A 21,396-nucleotide genomic window follows, 5' to 3' on the forward strand; every position below is an offset into this window, starting at 1 on the left:
ACTGGTTAAAGCATTCAATAATTCTAGGCCTAAATGGGTTTTAACTGCTTTGACACGGCTCTGAGCAGCGAGTCCCTGGCCACAGCAGTGATAAAACACGTCCGCCTGAAAAGAACGCCTGAAAACCTTTCCCTTCACTTTCTTCTCTTCGTCTCTGTACTGTAAGCTCGCTGGAGCATTTCTGCCGCGGTTGCCGCCGGGGGCACGCTGTGGTTCTGCTGAGCATATGGAGAGGGAGTCGGGAGAGCGTCACAACACAGAACACAGACATCAATCAACGTGGAGGAGTGGCCCGTCGGGGAACACTATAGCCCAGTGATGGAGGGACGGACTGGGAACGCACAGGCTGAAACGTCTGGGGGGGAGGGGAGGGGGGGGGGGGGGGTAATGACGACGGCTGAACTTTAGAAGACAGGAGGGTCTATGAAAAACAAGAGAGATCCGAACACTAAAAAGAATACGCGGAGGAGTATAATCAAGATACTTTAATCATGTTTACACAAAGTTTTAAAAGCCAACATGTTTCTGGTCTTCATCAGGGCAAGTATGCCAGTTGGTCGAAACACGTTGGCTTTTATAAAACCTTTTGTAAACATGATTAAAGTACCTTGATTTTAGGCCCTCTCCTCAGTTATATTCTTTGAGTGCTCAGATCTCTCCTTTTTTTTAAAGTTTTGGTTCCAGTTGATCCTAGAAGCTTTTTTGAAGCGGAGGAAAGCCGCTTCCAAGGAGTGGCTTTGTCGGTCCCGTACATGTTTTTGCCAGACCCATGAAATGGGTAGGCCTACATAAGCAAATGTCGGTCTGTCCCTTTTCTATATAAAGGGTATATATGATGATGACATGATGATGACATACCTACAAAAGGCATGATGTCATAAATGATGATGACAGACAGGGGGTTGGCAGAACCGGGGTCTGGCACAACCAGGTTGACCGCCAACCGGTGAAGCCTATAGGTAGAAGCTTGTATTTACATTTATTGCAGAGAAGGTTTTAGGACTTAGATATCATGAGGGAAATAGTCAGCATGCAGGCTGGCCAGTGCGGCAATCAGATCGGGTCCAAGTTCTAAGCGACGAGCACGGCGTTGACCCCACCGGCACGTACAACGGCGACGGAGAACGATAATGTTAAAGCTTATGCGAAAAATGCTAATGTTAAAAAATGTAACACTAATGCTAACACCAACCGCTACACAAGGTTGCACAGACTTAGCAAGCTGCAGGCACATTTAAAATTTCTTGGACATTTTCTTTTATAATTGCCAGACCCAGAGGGTCGACCTATAAAAGGCTTTGTCTGTGTCCCTCCCTCTTTTCTCCATAGTTGGTCATGATGATGACATGATGATGACATGCCTATAAAAGGTATGTCAACTGATGTCACAAATGATGATGACAGACAGACCGACAGACTGTGTGTGACGTCAGGCCAGAGTTCTGGTCAACCATATAACCTGTCCAAGGAGGACAGAGAGAAACATAGACATTGTGACCATATTTGGTCACAATGATGTCACAAATGATGATGACATGAGGGAGGGACAGACAGCCTATAAAGGGACAGACAGCCTATAAATGTACCATTAAATTTATAGGCCCAGAGGGTTGGCAGAACCGGGGTCTGGCACAACCAGGTTGACCTGGTCTAGTTTTTTGAGGATTCCCATAGATTCTCAAGGAGTGGCTTTGTCTGTCCCGTACATGTCCCGTGCATGCAGAATTGAGGATTGGTCAAGCTTCACATGACAATTTGGCCCTCCAGACAAAATCATTCATTCATTCAGAATTCATAAAAATATAGAACTAAAGCACATAGAAAGTATAGATCTAGAACACAGAATGTATAGATCTAGAACACAGATTTCATAGCTCTAGAACACATAGAATAAAGATTCACCGCTTCACTTCGAACCGAGGTTTGATTTTTAACTCAACGTTATCTCCCTTGAGCACCGGGTTGTTCTCTCTCTCTCTCCTTACAGGAGGGTCTTTCCTGGGCTTTCCGGTGACCCTGGAGAGGTCAAGATGTCCCGGTGCAAACGTGTCGGAGGTTCACCGTAGCAGCACTGATAAATGGACCAAACGTGTTGTCTCTGGTTGTTTGGTCTGTGCGGGAGAGCTGAGGGATGGCCGAGGTATAAGACACAGGATGGCTTTCCCAGATGTGAAGGCACCGTAGCTCGTTGCTGACAGGCCGTCTGTCGCGTGTGCATGGGGCAGAGTTAGGGATGGGACGATAAGCGATGTTATCGTTTATCGTGATTAAAAAAACACTCGCGATAATCGTGTCGCGGGGATTTAATTTATCGTGATATCATCCTCCGTCATGCACTGGGATCAATTCACCTTTTATTTGCCGAGCTGCATATCCGGTACCATTTAAACCCTCTATTGGTAAAAGGTACTTATAATATACCTATTTGATACAGTCTTTTTCCTCACTCTCTATCAAATGTCTTAGCCAAAAAATAGCCTATCTACAAGCTCACAACGCGCAACACGTTGTGAGCTTATAGATCTGCTATTTATTGGCAAATCATGTTCCGACACCAGGATAATGAATTGTGTTTATCGCGATAATATCGTAAATCGCGATTTCTTTTGTCACAATAATCGTGATATGACATTTTCATGTGGTCCCATCCCTAGGCAGAGTGGACAGGAGATTCTGCTGCCTCGCTGATTTGAGGAGCGCAAACATTCTCTGCCGTCTGTCTGCTGCACTCACCATGAAGCAGGGCATCATAACCATAGACATAAAAAGGTAGACGCCTCCTTCGGCTCTGGGGCGTCCGTCTTGGTTGATAGGCAACTTTTCCAAGACTGTATGGCTGCGTGTGTCACAGAAGGGGACGTTCGGTTGAATTGAAGTCCTGGAAAACATGCGCTGCGATTGGCCAGTAGTCACTTTGAGTGGCAGCGTGCTTTTGGCACTTCCGCACTCCTGCCTATCAAGTTTGACGGGTCGCTCCAATGACCTGCAGCGGCGGAGGAGGTATCTAGCTTTTTATATCTGTGATCGTAACGACACCGACTGCTCTGCAGCATGCTGGGATCAAACCAACTGTGACATATTCTGTAATTCAGGCTTGGGCACTATATATCCACTACTAGCTAGTAGCTACTGTACCGTAAGCTTTTTACAGAGCAGAATGGCTTCCTTATAGGTTGTTTGAGGTGCATCGTTTGGATGTCATTACCTGGTCCCTTTAAACACTTAAACACTATTACCCGTAATTGCCGGACTATAAGCCGCAGCTTTTTTCCCATGTTTTGAACCCCGCGGCTTATACAACGGTGCGGCTTATATAAAGATTTTTACAGCTAAACGGCCAGTTACTTAGTTTTACAATGGTCTTTAACAAGGATTTATATATAGATTTTTACTGCTAACGACCACCAGGGGCGCTCTAGTGGGAAGCAGGAAGTACTCCTGCGGCTTATAGTCAGGTGTGGCTTATATATGTAAACATTCGTTTTTTGTTCTAAATTTAGCTGGTGCGGCTTATATTCAGGTGCGGCTTATAGTCCAGCAATTACGGTATATACTGTACTTCGCTGTCCATTGAATAGCAGATCTACAAGCTCACAGTCACAGTGCGTCACTAACGATTCCCTCTTAACTATCCGAATCCTTAATGGTTCCCTTTAGCGATTCTTACATTTTTCAAATGGACCCTTAGAGGCCTGTAAGTCTGACAGTGGGTCCATTTGGTTCCATTTGTACACTGGTACAATGCCTTTAATGATTCTTACATTTTTCAAATGGGCCCTCAGAGGCCTGTAAGTCTGACAGTGGGTTCATTTGGTTCCAGCTGTTCCCTGGTACAATACCACCGCTGTTGTAATTGTATAGCAGACATGAAGTCATCATACAGTACCAGCTCTGACAGTGTGATAACTCGGTTCCGTGATGGAAGTTTGGAACCGATTCCGGTTCCTCAATGTTGGATCCGGTTCCTCCGGTTCCTGATCCCAATATAACCCTAACTGTGATGCATTATGAGCTTGGAGATTAGATATTTTCCCTGCTTTTGAGTGTCTTATAACTAGTAAGACACCTCAGGGTGACTTGCGACCTCAGGGTGACATGCGACCTCGCCCTCCTAAAGGGCGAGGTCGCACCAATTCTTGGCCATCTGGCCAACCACAGCGTTTCTCTGACGATTCTAGTTGTTCTGGGGGGAGTTTGTTCATGTTGTTGTGAGGGTATCAACCCTAGGAGACACGGGGAGAACATGCAAACTCCACACAGAAAGGCCCTATCGCCAGCCCCACCTAGGGTGTGGGCGCTGATGACGTGGAGGGAGGAACACGCCGTATAATGAAGGATAGAATATACAGTAACAACATGCCCAAAAAAGGAACACCAAGTTTCAAGTGATTAATTAATGTCTCCCTGCGTTCTGCTTCAGTACATGCCTGTTTGCATCATTCTTCCTGTGTTTCTCTCCTCTTCCTATTTTGACTCGCCCCCTCCCCCAACCCCAGCCTGCAGTCAGTTATGTCTGGGCATTTCCCTGGTGGTTGCCTCCTGCTTGTGGAATCAAAGTGGACCGGGGGAGTTATTTGTAGCTCTGGGTCACTGTGGCTTGGTCTGGGTCTATTTGAGAAAACAGCAGTGCAGCCACAATGGCCCCTGAGAGAGAGCGGGAACGGTACACAGACATGCTCCCCGAGACCTGAAGAGACTTTATGTCTGACTGTTAGACCTCTCCATTAATAACCCAAACATCTGTATGGTGAGGACAGAACCACTCAGTGCCAAAGTCTGCGAATTCATCCAAAAACATTTACTTAGGAACAGACGCACGCTGATAAATCTGACATTGGAACTGGGGCTTGTAATTACCACTAGCCACCGGCCAGTAGCGGCTGGTGGCTAATAATCTGCGCAACTTTACAAGTCATTTTGGCAGGCAGCCAACGTTGAATAAATTATAAGGCGCCGCTTGTGATTGGCTGGAGCGGAGGTCGGGACTCGGGAGCGCTGGTGAATGTTAACCTCAATGCCTAAACCTAACCCAAACCCTAACACTAACCTCAGTAACCCTGACGCTGATGAGTAAGTAGCTAACCTGCCGACGCTGGTGACCCGAAAACAAGCGCTCCTTCCCCCATCGTCTCCTATGGATTCCATAATAGCGTACAGTAGAAAGTTGTCAGAAACTTTGAAGCTACTAATACTAGCACTGTGCCCTGGGTGGGATCAAAAGATTGACATTCTTTGCCAATGGAGTCCAGTCTCAGGAACGGAGTGCCATATTGCCTGAGGGTGTGGAGGGAATATGCAGCTTATCACGTGCGTAACCATAAATACAGTACATATCATGAAAAGGGGGAAGTAATAAATTGAAAATCTCTGAGTCAATCCACCCGGCAGGCCGCTGGCTGAGGCCTATTCATGGCTTTGAGTCGCAGAAGCCATTTAACCATTCGGATGCACTGTACACAGTAAATGGAAGATAATTTGTCTTCCGTGGCGAGGGTTATTGAGTGGGTGAGAGCCTTAAACGGGGGTTAGATAACAGGTATTCAGAGGCTGCACCGCAGACGGCCTCCTGCTATTCATATCCATGCAAGCCACTTGTTCCATCAATTGAGGGGTTCTTCATTGGATGACACTGTTTATCGCCCTTTACTCTGTCATTTCATTCCTTCTTTTTCTCCCTTCTCTCTCTCTCTCTCTCTCTCTCTCTCTCTCTGTCTCTCTCACACACACACAGAGACACACACACAGACACACACACACACGCAAGCACACACACACACGCACACACACACACACACACGCACACACAGGCTTTATCTGAAATTGCCCTCTGAAAATGAGGCTAATAATTCATTTTCGACAGGCCCGCGCAGCAGGTAATGCTTAAGTCTTTATGCCATTACCGCTGGGGCTGCAATTTGAACAAATCCAATTGCTGCCCCAACTTCAAGCTTCACATTCTCTCCACACCCTTGCAGCATTACAGCAGATGTGATGTGGTGTGTGTGCGTGCGAGCGAGCGGGAGTGCGTCTGTGTGTCTGCGTGTGTGAGTGCGTGTGTGTCCGTGTGTGTGCTTTGGAGTGGGTGGGAAGTTGCCTGTGAGGAACAATTACCCACTTCTTTATCCATTGTCATGGCAGACCAAGTGAAGAAAAAGGGAATGGGAATGGATTTAACATGCACAGCAAAGTCTGCCCGGAGGCAACTGAGCCAAAATGTAACATATGTTCATGGAAGGAAGGGGGGCTACTCCTTATCTTCATGCCAACTGCTTTTTTCCCCGGTACTTCTCCACATCTCTCTGACTCAGATAGCACTAGAAGCCAATCTGCTGCTCTAGTTGGACCGTCAGATGTTGAAATGCTTTGGTTTTGCCTACCAGGAACTTTGTTCTGGAGTGGTATAAAAACAAACTTATGTGTCTCCAGCCACCCCACGTACACTCCCACACACACACACGCACGATCGCTCCCATGCACGCACGCACGCACAAACGAACGAACGGGGATAACAACATCAGCAAACCTGCCCTCCCTGCCTCCCCCTAATTAACCAGCAGGTGTTTCTCTTTCATTCTGTTGACGTGCAGCACACGGAACAGAGCGGTACGAATGGGAGCTGCATGATTGCATGTGCTGTCTCCGTGGGATGTTATATGTGTGCTGTGTGTGTGTGCGCGCGTATGCATGTGTGTGTAAAGGTGAGGCGAGGCGACGCGCCATGCTGTGGCATGGCGCTGAAGTCTCCCTGGCTTGCATGTATGTAATGTGAGAAAGGGGTTGCCGCCCTAGCCCACAGTGTTAAAATAATGACAGGCTGGCATAAAAGTAGCACAGCCACTAGCCGTGTCTGTTTGGCAGTGATTAATGGTCGGCGGCGATCAATCAAGCAGCCCTGAAAAGAACAAACAGCCACTGGTTTAATTGGCTCCCTTGGAATCCGCCGACACTGGCCAATGTCAAAGCTCACGGCCGCTCGGCGCGAAGACAGCACAATGGCAGGGGAGAGAGCGTGTGAGACTGTGAGTGTGTGTGTGTGAGACGAGAAAGAAAAGAGATTGAGAGAGAGAACAGACGGACGTACAGACAGATGGAGAGAGATGTACAAAAAATGGCGAATGAGAAGGAGGCTCGAGCAGGAACGTGAAACTTTCCAGAACTAACAGCAGGACTAACAACAGATTAGTTACTTATCCTAGACTCCAACTCTCTGCTGAGCACCCTCTCCTTTCCCCCCAAGAATCCACTCACATTGTGCTTTAACTATTGAAAAATAGCAGATATACAACAAGCTCACAGCGCGGTTGCAAGCTTTTAGATCTGCTATTTTTGAAAAATCATGAAAAGTCTTTCAAATCCTTCAAAGGTTTTTTTTTTTTAGTGGTGCTCAAACTTTTTCATGTCAAGGATCCCCAAAATGATATGTATTTGGCCACAGACCCCATCTCAAAACATTTAGTTCCAGGGACCCCCGAGAGGCAAAATCTGAGTTACAAATGTTCACACATAGGCTATTCAAAGATTTGCACACATTTTCACTACTTTTCAAAAATAGCAGATCTACAAGCTCGCAGCGCGAGCTTGTAGATCTGTTATTTTCCAATAGCTAAAGTATAAAACAATTAAGGCCCCTCCACCTTGGGCCCTAGTAACTCAGTCCCACTTTCCCCCCGCCTTGTGACGCCCCTGCCTATACTCTCCTTTCCCCACGCCAGCACAGCCGTGCCTGGGAGAGCTGAGGGATCTTAATATGGAGCTGACGACATTTTTATTTTAAGGAATTAAAATCATTTTTCAGAATAACATTTTTAACACGTTGGGGGACTTCACCCTGGCACATACGCTTGACAGTTGGCAACATGCTGGAATGTTCAGCCTTCAGAGTTAGAAAGTCATCGCTTATAGTAAATATGAGCTGATGTGGGAACAGTGGCTTTGACTCTTAACTGGGTTCAGTTCACTCCTAGAGGAACTCCTGCAGACTGTTTCTCAGCTTTGTTTTGGCAGCCTTTCTCTAAGGAACGACTTTCTGAAAACACACCTGGGCCTGAGCTCATTAAGAGATACCCTGACATTTGGATTTGGTGTTGTTTTTCTGAACCAGGTTCACTGTCAACTTGTCAACTACACAGTGAAAATCTTCACTCTACAGAAAAATTACCTATTGACCTACAGTATTAGGCACCTAAATTGCTATCAATTAGCTTACTTGGAGTAATTTCAATTTAGAGTGCTAACAATGGCTAAAATGTATTTTGCCGTGTTTCACATAGGCTAGCTGAGATTTTGCTGAGCCTCAGCACACAATGCATTGGTAAGTTTTATGTCAGACCTTCGCATGTCCTCCTCACAAAACTATATACAACAAAAGTTGCAATTTAACCACATGAACGCTAGCGTCCCTATTCAGGGCATATCATAATAGGCTCATATTCAGGCGGAAACGGCTGACCTACAATCTGCGGGCTTGTAGATTGACTTTTCGTGACGAGATTTGGTGTAGAGGGGGGAAACAATTATCGTCGTTGTCGGGTGGAAAACCTTGTATGTCCAAAACCGTTTGTTTTGTATTTATCATTTCAAAAATGATTTAAACTAGTGAAAACAGATCTACAGATCTACAAGTGTGCTTGTAGATCTGCCGTTTTCACTACTTTTGTGCGACGGCCTTGTATGATGAAGCAGGGCTTTGCAAAAAAATGTACACATTTGAAACTTGGAGATACAAGGTTTCTGCCCGACAGTGACGATATACAGGGTATAAGTGGTCAACAAAGTCAGAAGTTTTGGGTGGTACTCACCGTGGATGGGGTTGTGGCTCACTGTAAAGGGGATGGGCCTCTCAGGCTGCGGCTGGAGATGGGTCTGGGTGTGTGTGGTGTGTGAGTGGTAATATTTGGGCTTTAGGACGTACTGCTGGTTCTGCCCGGGATGTATTGGTATGGGTCGAATCCTGGAAAGGAAAAAAATTGAACATTTGTGTTTACAATGGAGGCATTTAGCTGACATTTCTTACACCAAATATAAATAGTTATACCAGTAAGACGCCTAAAGGGCGAGGTCGCGCCATGTCTTGGCCGTCTGGCCACTGTGGCCAGTGAAGAATATCGGCCCAGTTACCCATATATGGAGATCCATGTACTGTATATGGAGATATGCTGTGAGACCCCAAACATGTTTGTTTACTCAGTTATGTGAAAATCCTATGACGTCTATCACATGATCAAATCTGACATCATACATACAATCCCTTTTATGCCCATACACGGAGATCCCTGTCTGAACCAGCCACACAGATATGGGCTGTCTTCCTCCATATATGGGCATTCCCATATGAAGTCCTGTTAGATATGGGCTTAATATTGATGACATCAGGGATCTCCATATATGGGCATAAAGTGGTTCCCATGACACCACAACATACAATCCCTTGTATGCCCATACATGGAGATCCCTGTCTGAACCAGACACACCACTGTGATGTCACCTGTTTATCCCCATATATGGAGATCCCTGCTCTGAGTATCTGATGTCACAGTGATGTGTCAGGGGAACCACAATGTTAGGCATTATACCTGCTCTAAGTATCTGACATCACTGTGATGTCACCTGTTATGTCACAGTGATGTGTCAAGGGAACCACAGTGTCAGGCGTTACCCGTATACGGACAAGCTGTGCCGGTTCTGACAGTAAACTGTGACCTTTGGTCGCAATAAACAGTAAAATGGCAGGTAAACACAAAGTCAAAAGATCAACGTGATGTTATTCATGACTTTAGTTAGCTGCCAAAGTAAAGTGAACAAAATTAAGAGCAGGTGCTTTCACACACAGTAATTAACATCCCACCATGCTTTGTAAAGAGTTGTGTAAAAATGCTGGGCACGCAATTAAAGTCAGAGCAGAGCCATTAACTACTAACGGCAGCTGATTAGCACATGTGAATCGATTGTGAAGTATATGTATTGGCATTAGGAAGGTAGAGTTATACACACAGCACACAGGTATAACTCTTGATCAATGAGTCCAGGTTCCTTCTCCACAAGACCTTGCTGCACAACTTTTAATTAACAGAAATGTAATGGATCTGCACAAATATAGTTTAGGTATGGGTTTAATTCATTAAATGTAGTTAAGTTTGAGCATGGGTTTAATTAATACCTTTTAGTTACGTTTGTGGTTAAGACTGGGGTAAGGATCTGAGCGTGCCAAAGGAAGTTATGTCCTTTCTACGGCGTCGATCTTGTGACAACTGGAGTATCCCTCGCACGGTATGGTAAAGCGTGTACACGTTAATTTATGTGTCAAACTGGCCCGCGTGGCTGGCGTAGCGGTCCGGGCACCTAGGCTCAATGTAGCCTGACGCGGCCGTCGCGGGTTCGAATCCCTTTCCCGACGATCTTTGCTGCGTGTCACTCCCCATCTCTCTCTCTCCCCATTTCCTGTCAAACTACTGTCCTATTGGGGGTGCATGCTGGCCTAGCGAGACACACACATAGGCTCTGATACCTGACAGCATGACGTGGGTTCAAATCCCATTCCCGACGACCTTTGCTGCGTGTCTCTCTCCATCTCTCCCCTCTTCCTGTCAGTCTACTGTCCTATCAATAAAGGCATAAAAGCCCCCCAAAAAATTTCCCCTAATGTTGAAGTCACTTGGTGGCTGTAAGAACCATATTTTTACATTTGGATATGAGTACATTTAAGTTCTACTGTATGTCTATGATCTTTAGCATCTGAAGTGGAGTTGAATTTAAGTTGATGTTGCATAGACTCTATGCACTTTTAATACTAGAGCTTGTTTAGAAGATGTAATGATGTGGATCTCAGGATCCACATTAGGCAGGGGGCTCCAATATGGATCTTTGACCCATGGTAATCTATGACATCATTTGTCTATGTTTGACACATCTATGACGTATGTATGACTCCAAATGTGGGCAAGGTTTCAGTGTCCGAACAGAGACCCATTATCAAATTAAAGTTTAAATATTTCTGTATGAAACATAATCTGAAAAGAAATGAGTGGCGGCGCTTTTGTAGCCTGCTGGCAATGTGCACAAGGAAGTTGGGGCTTGTCCAGCGGTGTGTGAGATTAGCTCCAGACACACAGACTGACCCACCCTCTAATACAGTGTTTCCCAAACTGGGGGGAGGGGGGGGGGGTCCCCAAATTATTTTGGGGGGTCCTCAGATGACTAGCTTATAGTGCAACATTGTTTTCTCACTCAACATTAAACCCATTTAGAACGGGTACACATTATTGTGTATCATTATTGTATGCTTTAACTATTGAAAAATAGCAGATATACAAGCTCGCAGCGCGGCACTCGCTTGTAGATCTGCTATTATTGAAAAATCGTGAAAATTAGAATTTTGACCCGATTCTATAAGTGTCTTTTGAATCCTTCCGAGACTTTTTGAAAAACCTATGTTTCTATGTCAGCAATCTGGCCAGCCATCGTCAAAGAAAAGATCCTTTTCACTTAACTGGAGCTCAGTTAAGCCCTTTGCACACAGGACAGTTGCGTTTCTTCCGTTTGCTGTGTGAGTAAAACGCATTGGATTTGGTGTGCAAGGCTGTGCGGAATCGGCGCTGCGGATCCCAAAAGGATTCATAAAAGGAGTGATGAGTTTTTCACCGCATGCGACAAGACGCACGAATCGAACTGGGTTCGATCAAGAAAAAAACGCACGGCCGCAGCCACTCGTCGCACGGCTAATTCGGATCCGGTGTGCATGAGGTCATAGAGAATAATTGTTTTCTTTTAAAAAAATGAAATTGTCCGTTTTATCCTTGCGGTTAAACGCACCTGTGTGCAAAGTAGCCTGATAAATCAGTCCGCACATCACCACCCCCTGTTGGTGGGTGGTGTGTAGTGTGGACTGAACCCGGAGATATTTTATTTTATTTCAAGCTCGCCTAAAGAGCGGGCGCATTGAATGGGCCAATCAGGGTGTGTGTGTGTGTGTGACGTCAATAGGCTTTACCCCGCCCCCGCTGAAGTAGAATCTCCGTCCCCAGGCTCAGACTCAATCCCAAAACGAAGTGTGTGATAGAGTCTGACGCTTGCAGTCAGGCTATGTGCAAAGGGCTTTAGTCTGTTCTTGAGAGACTACTATGTCAGTGGTTCTCAAACCTTTTCATGTGAAGGACCCCCAAAATGATATTTATTTGGCCACGGACCCCCATCTCAAAATATTTAGTTCCAGGGACCACCCAGAAGCAAAATTTGAGTTACAAACGTTCGCTTTGAAAATACATATATTCAAAGATTTGCACACATTTTCACGACCTTTTCAAAAATAGCAGATCTACAAGCTCGCAGCGCGGCACTCGGTGCCGCGCTGTGAGCTTGTATATCTGCTATTTTTCACTGGTTAAAGCATTCAATAATTCTAGGCCTAAATGGGTAAACAAACCTACATACAGTGTTAAACTGGGTATCTGCAGCTCACAGCCACCATTGCCCACTTGTAAGCTTGTAGTTAAGACTATTTTCACAATATGTATCTGTGGAACCGAGTCAAACTAAATGTAATGCCAACAATTCCAAGTGCTTGTCAGGGTAGGTGGTCCCCAGTTCAAATATCATTATTTTGGGGGGTCGCGTCTTAAAGGTTTGGGAATCCTCGCTCTAATAGACAGCTTGTCTCTCGCAGAGCCATATGTCATAAAACCGTTAACGTCTGAAACAATCAATTATTATCAATCATCAGCTGGTAATACTAAAATGGAATTCTGGTGGGATTAAAAATGTACTACGTCACCATCACTCCAGTCCAGAGTGTACTATAGTGTAGTGGTGTCAACCCATATCCATACACCGGGTGCATCTCTCTATTCCGACATGTCTCCTTTCCGACAGATACTAACCCTATCTCTTACCCTAACCCTAACCTTAACCTCTATGGACGTGTTACCACTCCGACAATAAGAAGTCACTGTCGGAGTGGCGACATGTCAGAATGGAGAGAGCCATTACACTACCATTTACAGCAGGGGTCAGCAACCTTTTTTAAATGAAGTGCCATGTGTTTATTTTCTAGTTATTCATTGTGCCATGTCAACATACATTTTGATGACACGCCATCAAACATTCTGACATATTTTGATTGGCAGGACATTGTTATAATAAGGATCATTAGACTCTGAGAAATAACCCACAGTATCTCCGAGACTCCCTCCCCGGTCAAAATTCAGAGTTTTAATGAATGTAGAATTATGTGCAGGATGCAACAAATGCGCGTGCTTTTTCCACCACTGCTCTCTGTAGAACTCCTGACACTGTCGAGTGAAAAGAAGTGGCTGGCGACAGTCATTCGTATCGGAGCACGCACATGGTCGTCTACACCAGGGGTTCCCAAACTTTTTTTTCTCAGAGCACCCCATAAATATTTTTTTTAATCCGAGGCACCTCTAGATTAGAATTTTCACTCCCAGCACCTTATATTTATAGCATATCGTCGTTGTCGGGTGGAAACCTTGTATATGTCCAAAACCGTTTGTTTTGTATTTATCATCTATAAAATGTACTAAACTAGTGAAAACAGCAGATATACAAGCACACAACGCCGAGGCGTTGTTTGTAGATCGGCTGTTTTCACTAGTTTTGTGCGACTGTCTTGTATGATGAAGCAGGGCTTTGCTTTACCAAAAGACGTACACATTTGAAACTTGGAGATACAAGGTTTCTGACAGTGACGATATTTTAGTGATTATGTTGCGAGGAAAATGTTGACATAATAGCCATTTTGTTTAGAACTGACTGAAAATAACTTTGTACTTCAAGTTTAAAATTATACTAAATATTTTTTCCAAATAAATTCCAAATATTATCAAATTATCTTGCGGCACCCCTGGACTGCCATCGCGGTACCCCTGGGTGCCCCGTCACCCACTTTGAAAACCCCTGGTCTACACACCCTCCCCAAGACCAAACAGTAAGGGTGGGCATTGACAGGGTCTACATGGGGGGGGGGGGGGGGGGAATTGTCAGGAGAGGGAGTGCTGTGCACACCAGCGTTGAGGAGGTGCTGACTACGGTAGATATACTGTACATGTCTAGGAGGAGGAGGCCGCACCCTATTGATTAAAATATACTAGAAACCAACATTTCAACAGGATAGTCGAATCTCCAAGGTTTCAATAAATAAATATGTTTTTGAATGAGTGGGGAATGGGGAATTGGTATAACAACAACTAAAATTGGGAGACAAGATAAGGACAAAAAAAAAGGATGAGGCTGAAAACTCTTTCACTCAGGATGAGGTTGCAACAAACTGTCCAAAACAAGCTTGCTGTACAGCCTCTACCATACACTCTGCTAAGCCTCACTCAGCCCAAATGAAAAGGGACTTGTTTATACTGTACCACAGGAAGAAAAGTCTGGTCATTTGGTGCCGGGGACAATTGAGCGATATTGCTAGAGACAGCGCTCGTAAGAATTTCTCCATACTGCATAATCATATCAAACTGTCAGCCACCACGCTGGAAACCACAAAGACAGGTTTGGGTCGCAGGCAATAAAGGACAACGGATAAAAATACATTTCCTTTGAGAGAGACAGACAGACAGACAGACAGACAGACAGAGAGAGAGAGACAGAGAGAGGGAGAGAGAGAGAGAGAGAGAGAGAGAGAGAGAGAGAGAGAGAGAGAGAGAGAGAGAGAGAGAGAGAGAGAGAGAGAGCAAAAGGAGAAAGAGGGAGAGGGGTAGCACAATATGGGTGGCGTTGAGAGCCGGCGCTAAATGGTTTAAAGGGGCAACGGGGTAGAGTGACAACAGTGGTGCTTATCAGAGAGCCCTGCAGAGCGAGGCTGGAGCCCCTAGTTAGACAAAGAGCAGGCGAGAGAAGTCAAAACACTGCAATTCAATTCAATCTTATTTCAGCTCACTGGTTAAGAGGCTTTCTTCAGCTGGAGACTGTTGTGTGCACGCAGTGATAAGGACTGCACAAACGTACAGACGAACACACACACACACACACACACACAGGTCTCAGTGGACCCCTGACTTCCCTCCCTCCCAGTGTGTACAGGCCCTCCGCTGCTCTGCTCTGTAGTCCCTGCAGTAATTACAGCAGCTGGGTCCTGTACCTAGCATGCCAGGGAGTCCTTCACCACTACACGACTTCTTTCTATGGACCTTTGGCTTCATAGAAACCCAAAAACTGAGGGGATCAGCAGGACTGAGATAAAAAAAGAAGGTCAGTTGGCAAAAGCCAGTTAGTGTCAAAGCAAGGCTACACGCTGACCCTCTCCTTTTTCATCTGTTTTCCAAATCCTATGCTCCTCTCTTCAGGCACACACTCGGACACAATGTAAAGCCCTGCTGTTATCTAAAAGCTCACACGTTGTGAGCATTTACTATCGGCTATTTTGGGTGCACGACACCGTGACCGATACACAGTATGAATAACCATTTTAGACAGAGAGGGACTTTCAAGGTAGATTATATCCTCGTCTCATCCCAAAGGGAACATATGGGGGCATGAGGGCGGTCAGAATGAGCTAACGGCAACCTGTCTGAGAGAGGTTCCTTTTTTCTTCCTTCCTTTCTCCCGTCGAGATACACATGATGTTGTGTGCTCTACACTGACAGCGTCAATGAACACGACATTAACCGATGCCTCTTCACTGTTATAGTTTGACAACACAGCAGCGGCAGTCTTAACGGACTAACATAAGATATGTGGGACATAATGATTGCATGGCAGGTACTGTATGCGATAATGGAGTCCGTAGCTACGGGGGTGAATAAATTAAGAATCCGTGGCTTGTGATTGGCTGAACGGAGGTCGGGAGCGGTCTGCTGTGTTCACTTGGACCGCGCGGAGGTGCGCAAAGTCGGGGGGATGAAGATTTACTATTCTGTCCATAATGGCACATAGTCGGCTCATGTGACCGTCGCAACGCTCGACACGGCGACTCGCTCGCTACCGCTCACTCGGTGGTGTCTCACATGGCTCAAGGTAGCCTGAGACGGCGCGCCTCCGTCGTCAGCACAGAAAACAAGCGCTCCTTCCCTACGGATTCCAATATAGCGTACTGCACTCATTTGGCCCCCAGGTAAGCTACAGGTTTGCCTGGGCCAACACAACTGATTTCCTAAGGTATTGCCAAACGAAAACAAATTATGCATTTTAGACATAACCCGTTAAAACCAGGAAAGCATTTGTGGCATTTTAGATTTTAACCACTCTAATGGTTACTTTATACAAGATCTGCTATTTTCGAAGAATCATGAAAATGTGTGCAAATCCTTGAATAAATATATATTTTTAAAGTGAACATTTTTAAAGGCCCACTGACACGCCCCGAAACTATAATAGTATGATACAGTAGGTCACGTGGTCTCTCTGAAAACGGTCTGAAACTCATGTCACAGTGTAATCTTCCCCTCGCCCCCAACAACAGCTGACCAGTACAGTAAGTAGTCTAAGTACAGTCAATTAATTTAAGATGACTATTGAAAGTGACAGTGGGTGACAGTGGGTGACAGTACCCCTTTAACTAAAATCTTTGCTTCTGGGGATCCCCAGAACATATTTTGAGATGTGGGAGGGTCGTTGACCAAATTATATATATAATTTGGGGGGTCCTTGACATGAAAAGGTTTGAGAAACATTGTCATAGAAACAACATTTTCAGAAAACTGTTTTTCATCAAGTCAAGCAACGGGTAGTCTGAATAACAGGTCAGCAAGTCAGGGGCTTTCCAGAAGAAAAAGACAGGTAAGCCTCTGATTGGCTGGGCTGTGACATAAGTCTGTGGTTGGTCAATTCATATCATGTCTGTCACATTTTGGTCTTATAGTGAGTCCTTTACTTTTTAATAGTGGTTGTGCCCCAGACATTACTGATAATCATCTGGCTACTGAGGGACTATAATTCCTCTAGAATATTGTGTAATGACATTATTACAGGGAGTCATCACATCATTGCCAGTGGAATCTTCCCACCAAGGGTCAGAAGAAGGGGATAAAAGGGATAGAGTCTTTCTGGCGGAATCTATGAACAACAGAGAATGGCCAGTTGCCAGGCAGAGACAAATGAAAGGCAGGAAACAACATAGTGGCAGAGGGGAGGGATACAGAGAACACAAACAAACACAGTACAAAGTTGATCTACAAAGACATAAACAGCAAGAGATAAAGGTCTTGTGTGTTAAACAGAAATGTAGAGAGATGTACCGTATATAGACAGTACAGAAAGAGCCAGCCAGATAGACAGATAAATAGATACAGACTAGAAGCAGTGCTCTTCTGAGACAGGTCTCCGCCAGGTCAGGTAGGTTATTGTGGCCTCCTCGCTATCAGGCCCATGTGAGAAATGTGGGGAAGAGGTTCTGAATTGGCATCCGGGGAGAGTGTGTGCAAAGTTTGGCAGTGACCAGGCTAACAGTGCTGGAGATTAGCTGGTAACAGACAGACAGAAGGACGGACGGACGGACGGATGGACAGACGGACAGGGGGCAAAACATAGTCTTGGCCATGCCTTTCGGCCTGGTGGAGACAATAAAGTCCTAACATAGGCCTCTCTATTAGCACCCTTGCATAGAGGGTGTCCCGGGATGATCTAATTTCACTTCTGCCTCCTTGTTGAAACGCCTGCCTGTTTTAATGTGTTTGAACAAAACAGAAACATATTGCAGCCCTCGGGTCACATCTTAAAAGTCCTGTGAGAGCCGGTAAAAAAAAAGAAAAATAGACGAGACGAAACGTGGCCTTTATTTGGAAGTAAAGGAAGTCAAACCAATTCTGCAAACCCAGTTCAATCCCTGGTAACTGTCAGCCAACTCCCACACAGTAGGGACCTGGTATATCTGTGTCCTGGTGTCTCTGACAGGCTGTCTTTGGTTTCATTTGGTTGGAGTTCACATCGAAGGGAGAAGGGCTTGGTGTGCGTCAAGCCCAAAATCACGTAAACGACATTGAGAAGTGATCCATCCGTGCCCGTTTCATTTGAAAGTTAGCAACCCAAGACCCAGTTCAAGGTTCACTTCCACAATATACAGTACAAGGAAGTTTGAAATGTATTTCTCCATCAACAAATCTCAGCATTATAGGCAATCTGGGAGGCTCAGTAGGCTATATGGGGCTTACCATGAGATCTGTCACACCACCGTATGTCCCTGGAGATACTCAACTCTCTATCTACCTACCCAACTGTACAATAAAGCATAACTGCCATCTTCATAATGAAGTTCCAAGTTTGTTTGTGTGCCTCGATTATGCCCGAATATGGAGAGTCAACCATATATGGAGAACGCCCGAGATCAGTGTTATGGCAAAGGTTAACATCGGCGCAGTTTGCTGTAGTTAGTCACCAGTTTCTTTTCTCTTTTCGGAACGGATAAAATAATATGATTTATTTTATGGATTTCTCCACCCTTTCTGTTTGGTTTCATACAAATTCTATTAGATCACGTAGGAATGTGTACATGTTGGAGAAATAAACAAGACAGTTTTATGTCATGTTATACTATTACAATTATATTAGGGCTCGGCAATATATCCATCTTATATCAATATTGTGATGAGAGTAAAATAACAGATAGCAATGAGTAGCAATAGCAATCTAGCAATGAGATTTGCCATAGTGGCTGTGGTAGGATGTAATGAGACACGAGGAGGGAATCTATCACAGGTTTGGTCAGTGATACACCAGTATGATTTGAGTTTTAATTCAAATCTTTGCTTCTGGGGGTCCCCGGAACCAAATAGTTTTAGATGGGGGGTCCACGGCCAAATATAGATTGATTCTACAAATCCTAACAGTTTTCTGAAAAACATAATGTTGCTACATCAGTGGTTCTCAAACTTTGTCATGTCAAGGACCCCCTTATGTATTTGCCGCGGACCCCCATCTCAAAATGTCTTGTTCCAGGGACCCCCAGAAACAAATATTTGAGTTAAAAATGTTCACTCTGAATGTGGGTCTGATGCAGAATATAGATACACGCTACCCAAACCAGTGATAGATTCCCTCCTCGCTAACGAGACAGGTGTGAGTAATGCTTAACTTATGTATGCTCTGTCGCACAACCTCAAGCTCAGATAAAAGAAAAAGATGCCCTAGTCTTCATCATCGCCGTCGTCCTCGCGGCAGCGCTTGCCCCGAGCCTCGCCGTGGTGCAGGGACAGGCGGAAGGCGGTGGGGCGAAGGGGTGCGCTTCTCGCGCACAGGGCTGCTGTCGGGGCTCTGTCTGGGGCTCATGGCCTGCAGCATGCGGCCCTTTCCCTCCCTCAACATGTGCTTCAGAGCTCCCTCAGGGCCAAACATCTGCAGGAAGCTGCCAATGAACTCCCTGGACTTCTCCTCCCACTTCTGGAAGAGGTCGATGCTTCTCTCCTCAAACTTCTGGACCAACTCTTTGCTCTTCTCCTCCACGTCCCGCACCTTCCTCTTCACCTTGTCCACGCTGTCCTGCAGGTTGTACTTCTTCTCGTTGATGTAGCTGACGTTGAGCTCCTTGGGGGTGTAGCCCCTCTGCAGGTTGCGTCTCACAAACATGTCGTAGTCGCGGACGATGCGTGCGATGATGTCAGAGGTGGAGATGCCCTCCGTCCGCTGGGTGGGCGCGAACATGCCGGCATCCTTAATGCGCTTGTACACGTCACCGCTTCCTGCCGAGGAGTAAGGGATGTCATCGTGGGCCACAAAGTCGATCCGGTGCTTGGCGAGGAACTTTGGCGTCAGGGTCCAGGGGGCGTTTGTCACCACCTCGTCCACGTAGCGACAGTGGCTGACCGTTTCGTAGCGCTCGTCCTCGTTCATCACCGTGAAGCCCTTGTACTTGTGGGTCAGATCGTCACTGCACACTCCAACTATGAGATGCGTGTTTGGAAAGAGACACTTGGCCTGCATGAGAGCTCTGGCATGGCCGGAATGGAAGATATCGAAGATGCCGTCTGCATAAACCCGCACTGGCCTGTCAGGCGGCGTTCCTTTCTTTGCCTCGTCCATGCTGACTCTCAGATAGGGTTCCTTGGCCGGCTCCAGCTCGTCTGCAAAAGGTGCAGGAGTCACAACGTACCTGGGGACCTTGAGGGGCCTCTTGCCCTCCTCTGTCTCACCACTGAGGCTCTCCTCTCTCCTCCTCTTCCTGGATGACAGTAGACTACTGGAGCTCACTCCCTCCATTGTTCTCTCCGCCCAGCTGCAACAGTGCAACCACTTGAGCAGATGTTCAATGTTGACTATTATTCTCGTGTTATAGTAAATATCTCTCTCTCTCTCAATAAATTACGCAATCTCTGCGTGTGTGTGCGTGGGTGTGGGTGTGTGTGCAGTATCTGTCCTTTGTGATATACGGCAGGTTTTAAGTCCATCGTTGGAACAGCTCCTTCTTGACACACACAGAGTACACTTGTGTGAAGTGGCCGGATCAACAGTTCTCCACATATATATCTTATATATATTTCCCCAAATCCCCATATATATAGATCCTGGTGACATGAATATGACATCATTACACAACTATCTGTGTGCGTGTGTGTATGCACGGTTGTGCCCATATATGGAGCCGACTGATTGACAGAGGTTAGACAGAGGTTAGACAACACACTCTATATTTGGGCGTAGCGAACATGACATGAGCCCGCCGACCAATCCTCCCTTAAGCCAATTTTAATATAGGATAGCAACTATCATTAGTAGTATCATTAGCTGCTATCATATATACAGTAGACACAATATGTCCATATATGAGCATTCCCAGATATGGGCTTAATGTTGATGACATCAGGGATCTCCATATATATGGGCATAAAAGGGACTAGTGCACAACCTGCAGGACATTTCTTTTTTATTTATTTACTCTTCCATCCAGATTCTTTTCCAGATATAAACTTTATTTTGCAGCGCTACTCCTCCAACAGTTTTGGTGGCACACACCTGGACCATATGTCAAATCATCCGGCTTCATCAGGAATCTCGAAAAGATACGTTATATAGTTTAATTTATATTAATTTATTAGTGAATACATTTTCTCCATTGACTTGAATGGGAAAATGCTAAAACTCACATATGGGCATAGCTTGCCCATATATGGGTATATACAGTAGTGATGACATCAGACAGTAGTGATGACATCAGGGATCTCCACATACAGACATCTCCATACATGGGCATAAAAGAGACAAGGACTGACGGATACAGAGATGAATGCATATACTCAAAAATTAAACTTTTCATAAATATGGAGATGACTAGCGTCAAGGCAGCCACACTTGCAATTTTCAATTGCATCTTTCTAGTTTACAGTACCTTATCGATTTGTAGCAAAGTGACACTGTCAGGACAACAACCTCTGCAACTCTGGGCAAGTTGATTATTACAAGTTTCTTGTAAACACAAAGCCAGACGTAGGAGCAGTTAGCACCGCTCAAAAATAT

General features: G+C 45.5%; 2 protein-coding genes across 3 annotated transcripts in view; both read right to left on the minus strand.

Annotated features, from left to right (window-relative positions):
• The window catches only part of ltbp1 (latent transforming growth factor beta binding protein 1), a 193,250-nt gene that overhangs the window by 139,409 nt on the left and 32,445 nt on the right, over positions 1-21,396 (minus strand). For both annotated transcript variants that reach the window (XM_080741091.1, XM_080741090.1), the window contains exon 4: positions 8,799-8,950. In XM_080741091.1, the coding sequence (XP_080597217.1) occupies positions 8,799-8,950 (152 nt within the window). The remainder of the gene's footprint in view (positions 1-8,798; positions 8,951-21,396) is intronic.
• On the minus strand, positions 19,084-20,142 carry LOC308296699 (choline-phosphate cytidylyltransferase A-like; the record flags this gene model as incomplete). The annotated part of the gene is made up of 1 exon (XM_080740027.1): positions 19,084-20,142. The coding sequence occupies one exon, from the start codon at positions 20,140-20,142 to the stop codon at positions 19,084-19,086; it is 1,059 nt and encodes a 352-aa protein (XP_080596153.1).

The sequence above is a fragment of the Nannobrachium achirus genome (genome assembly GCF_963921795.1).
Source record: "Nannobrachium achirus genome assembly, chromosome: 13".
NCBI lineage: Eukaryota > Metazoa > Chordata > Actinopteri > Myctophiformes > Myctophidae > Nannobrachium > Nannobrachium achirus.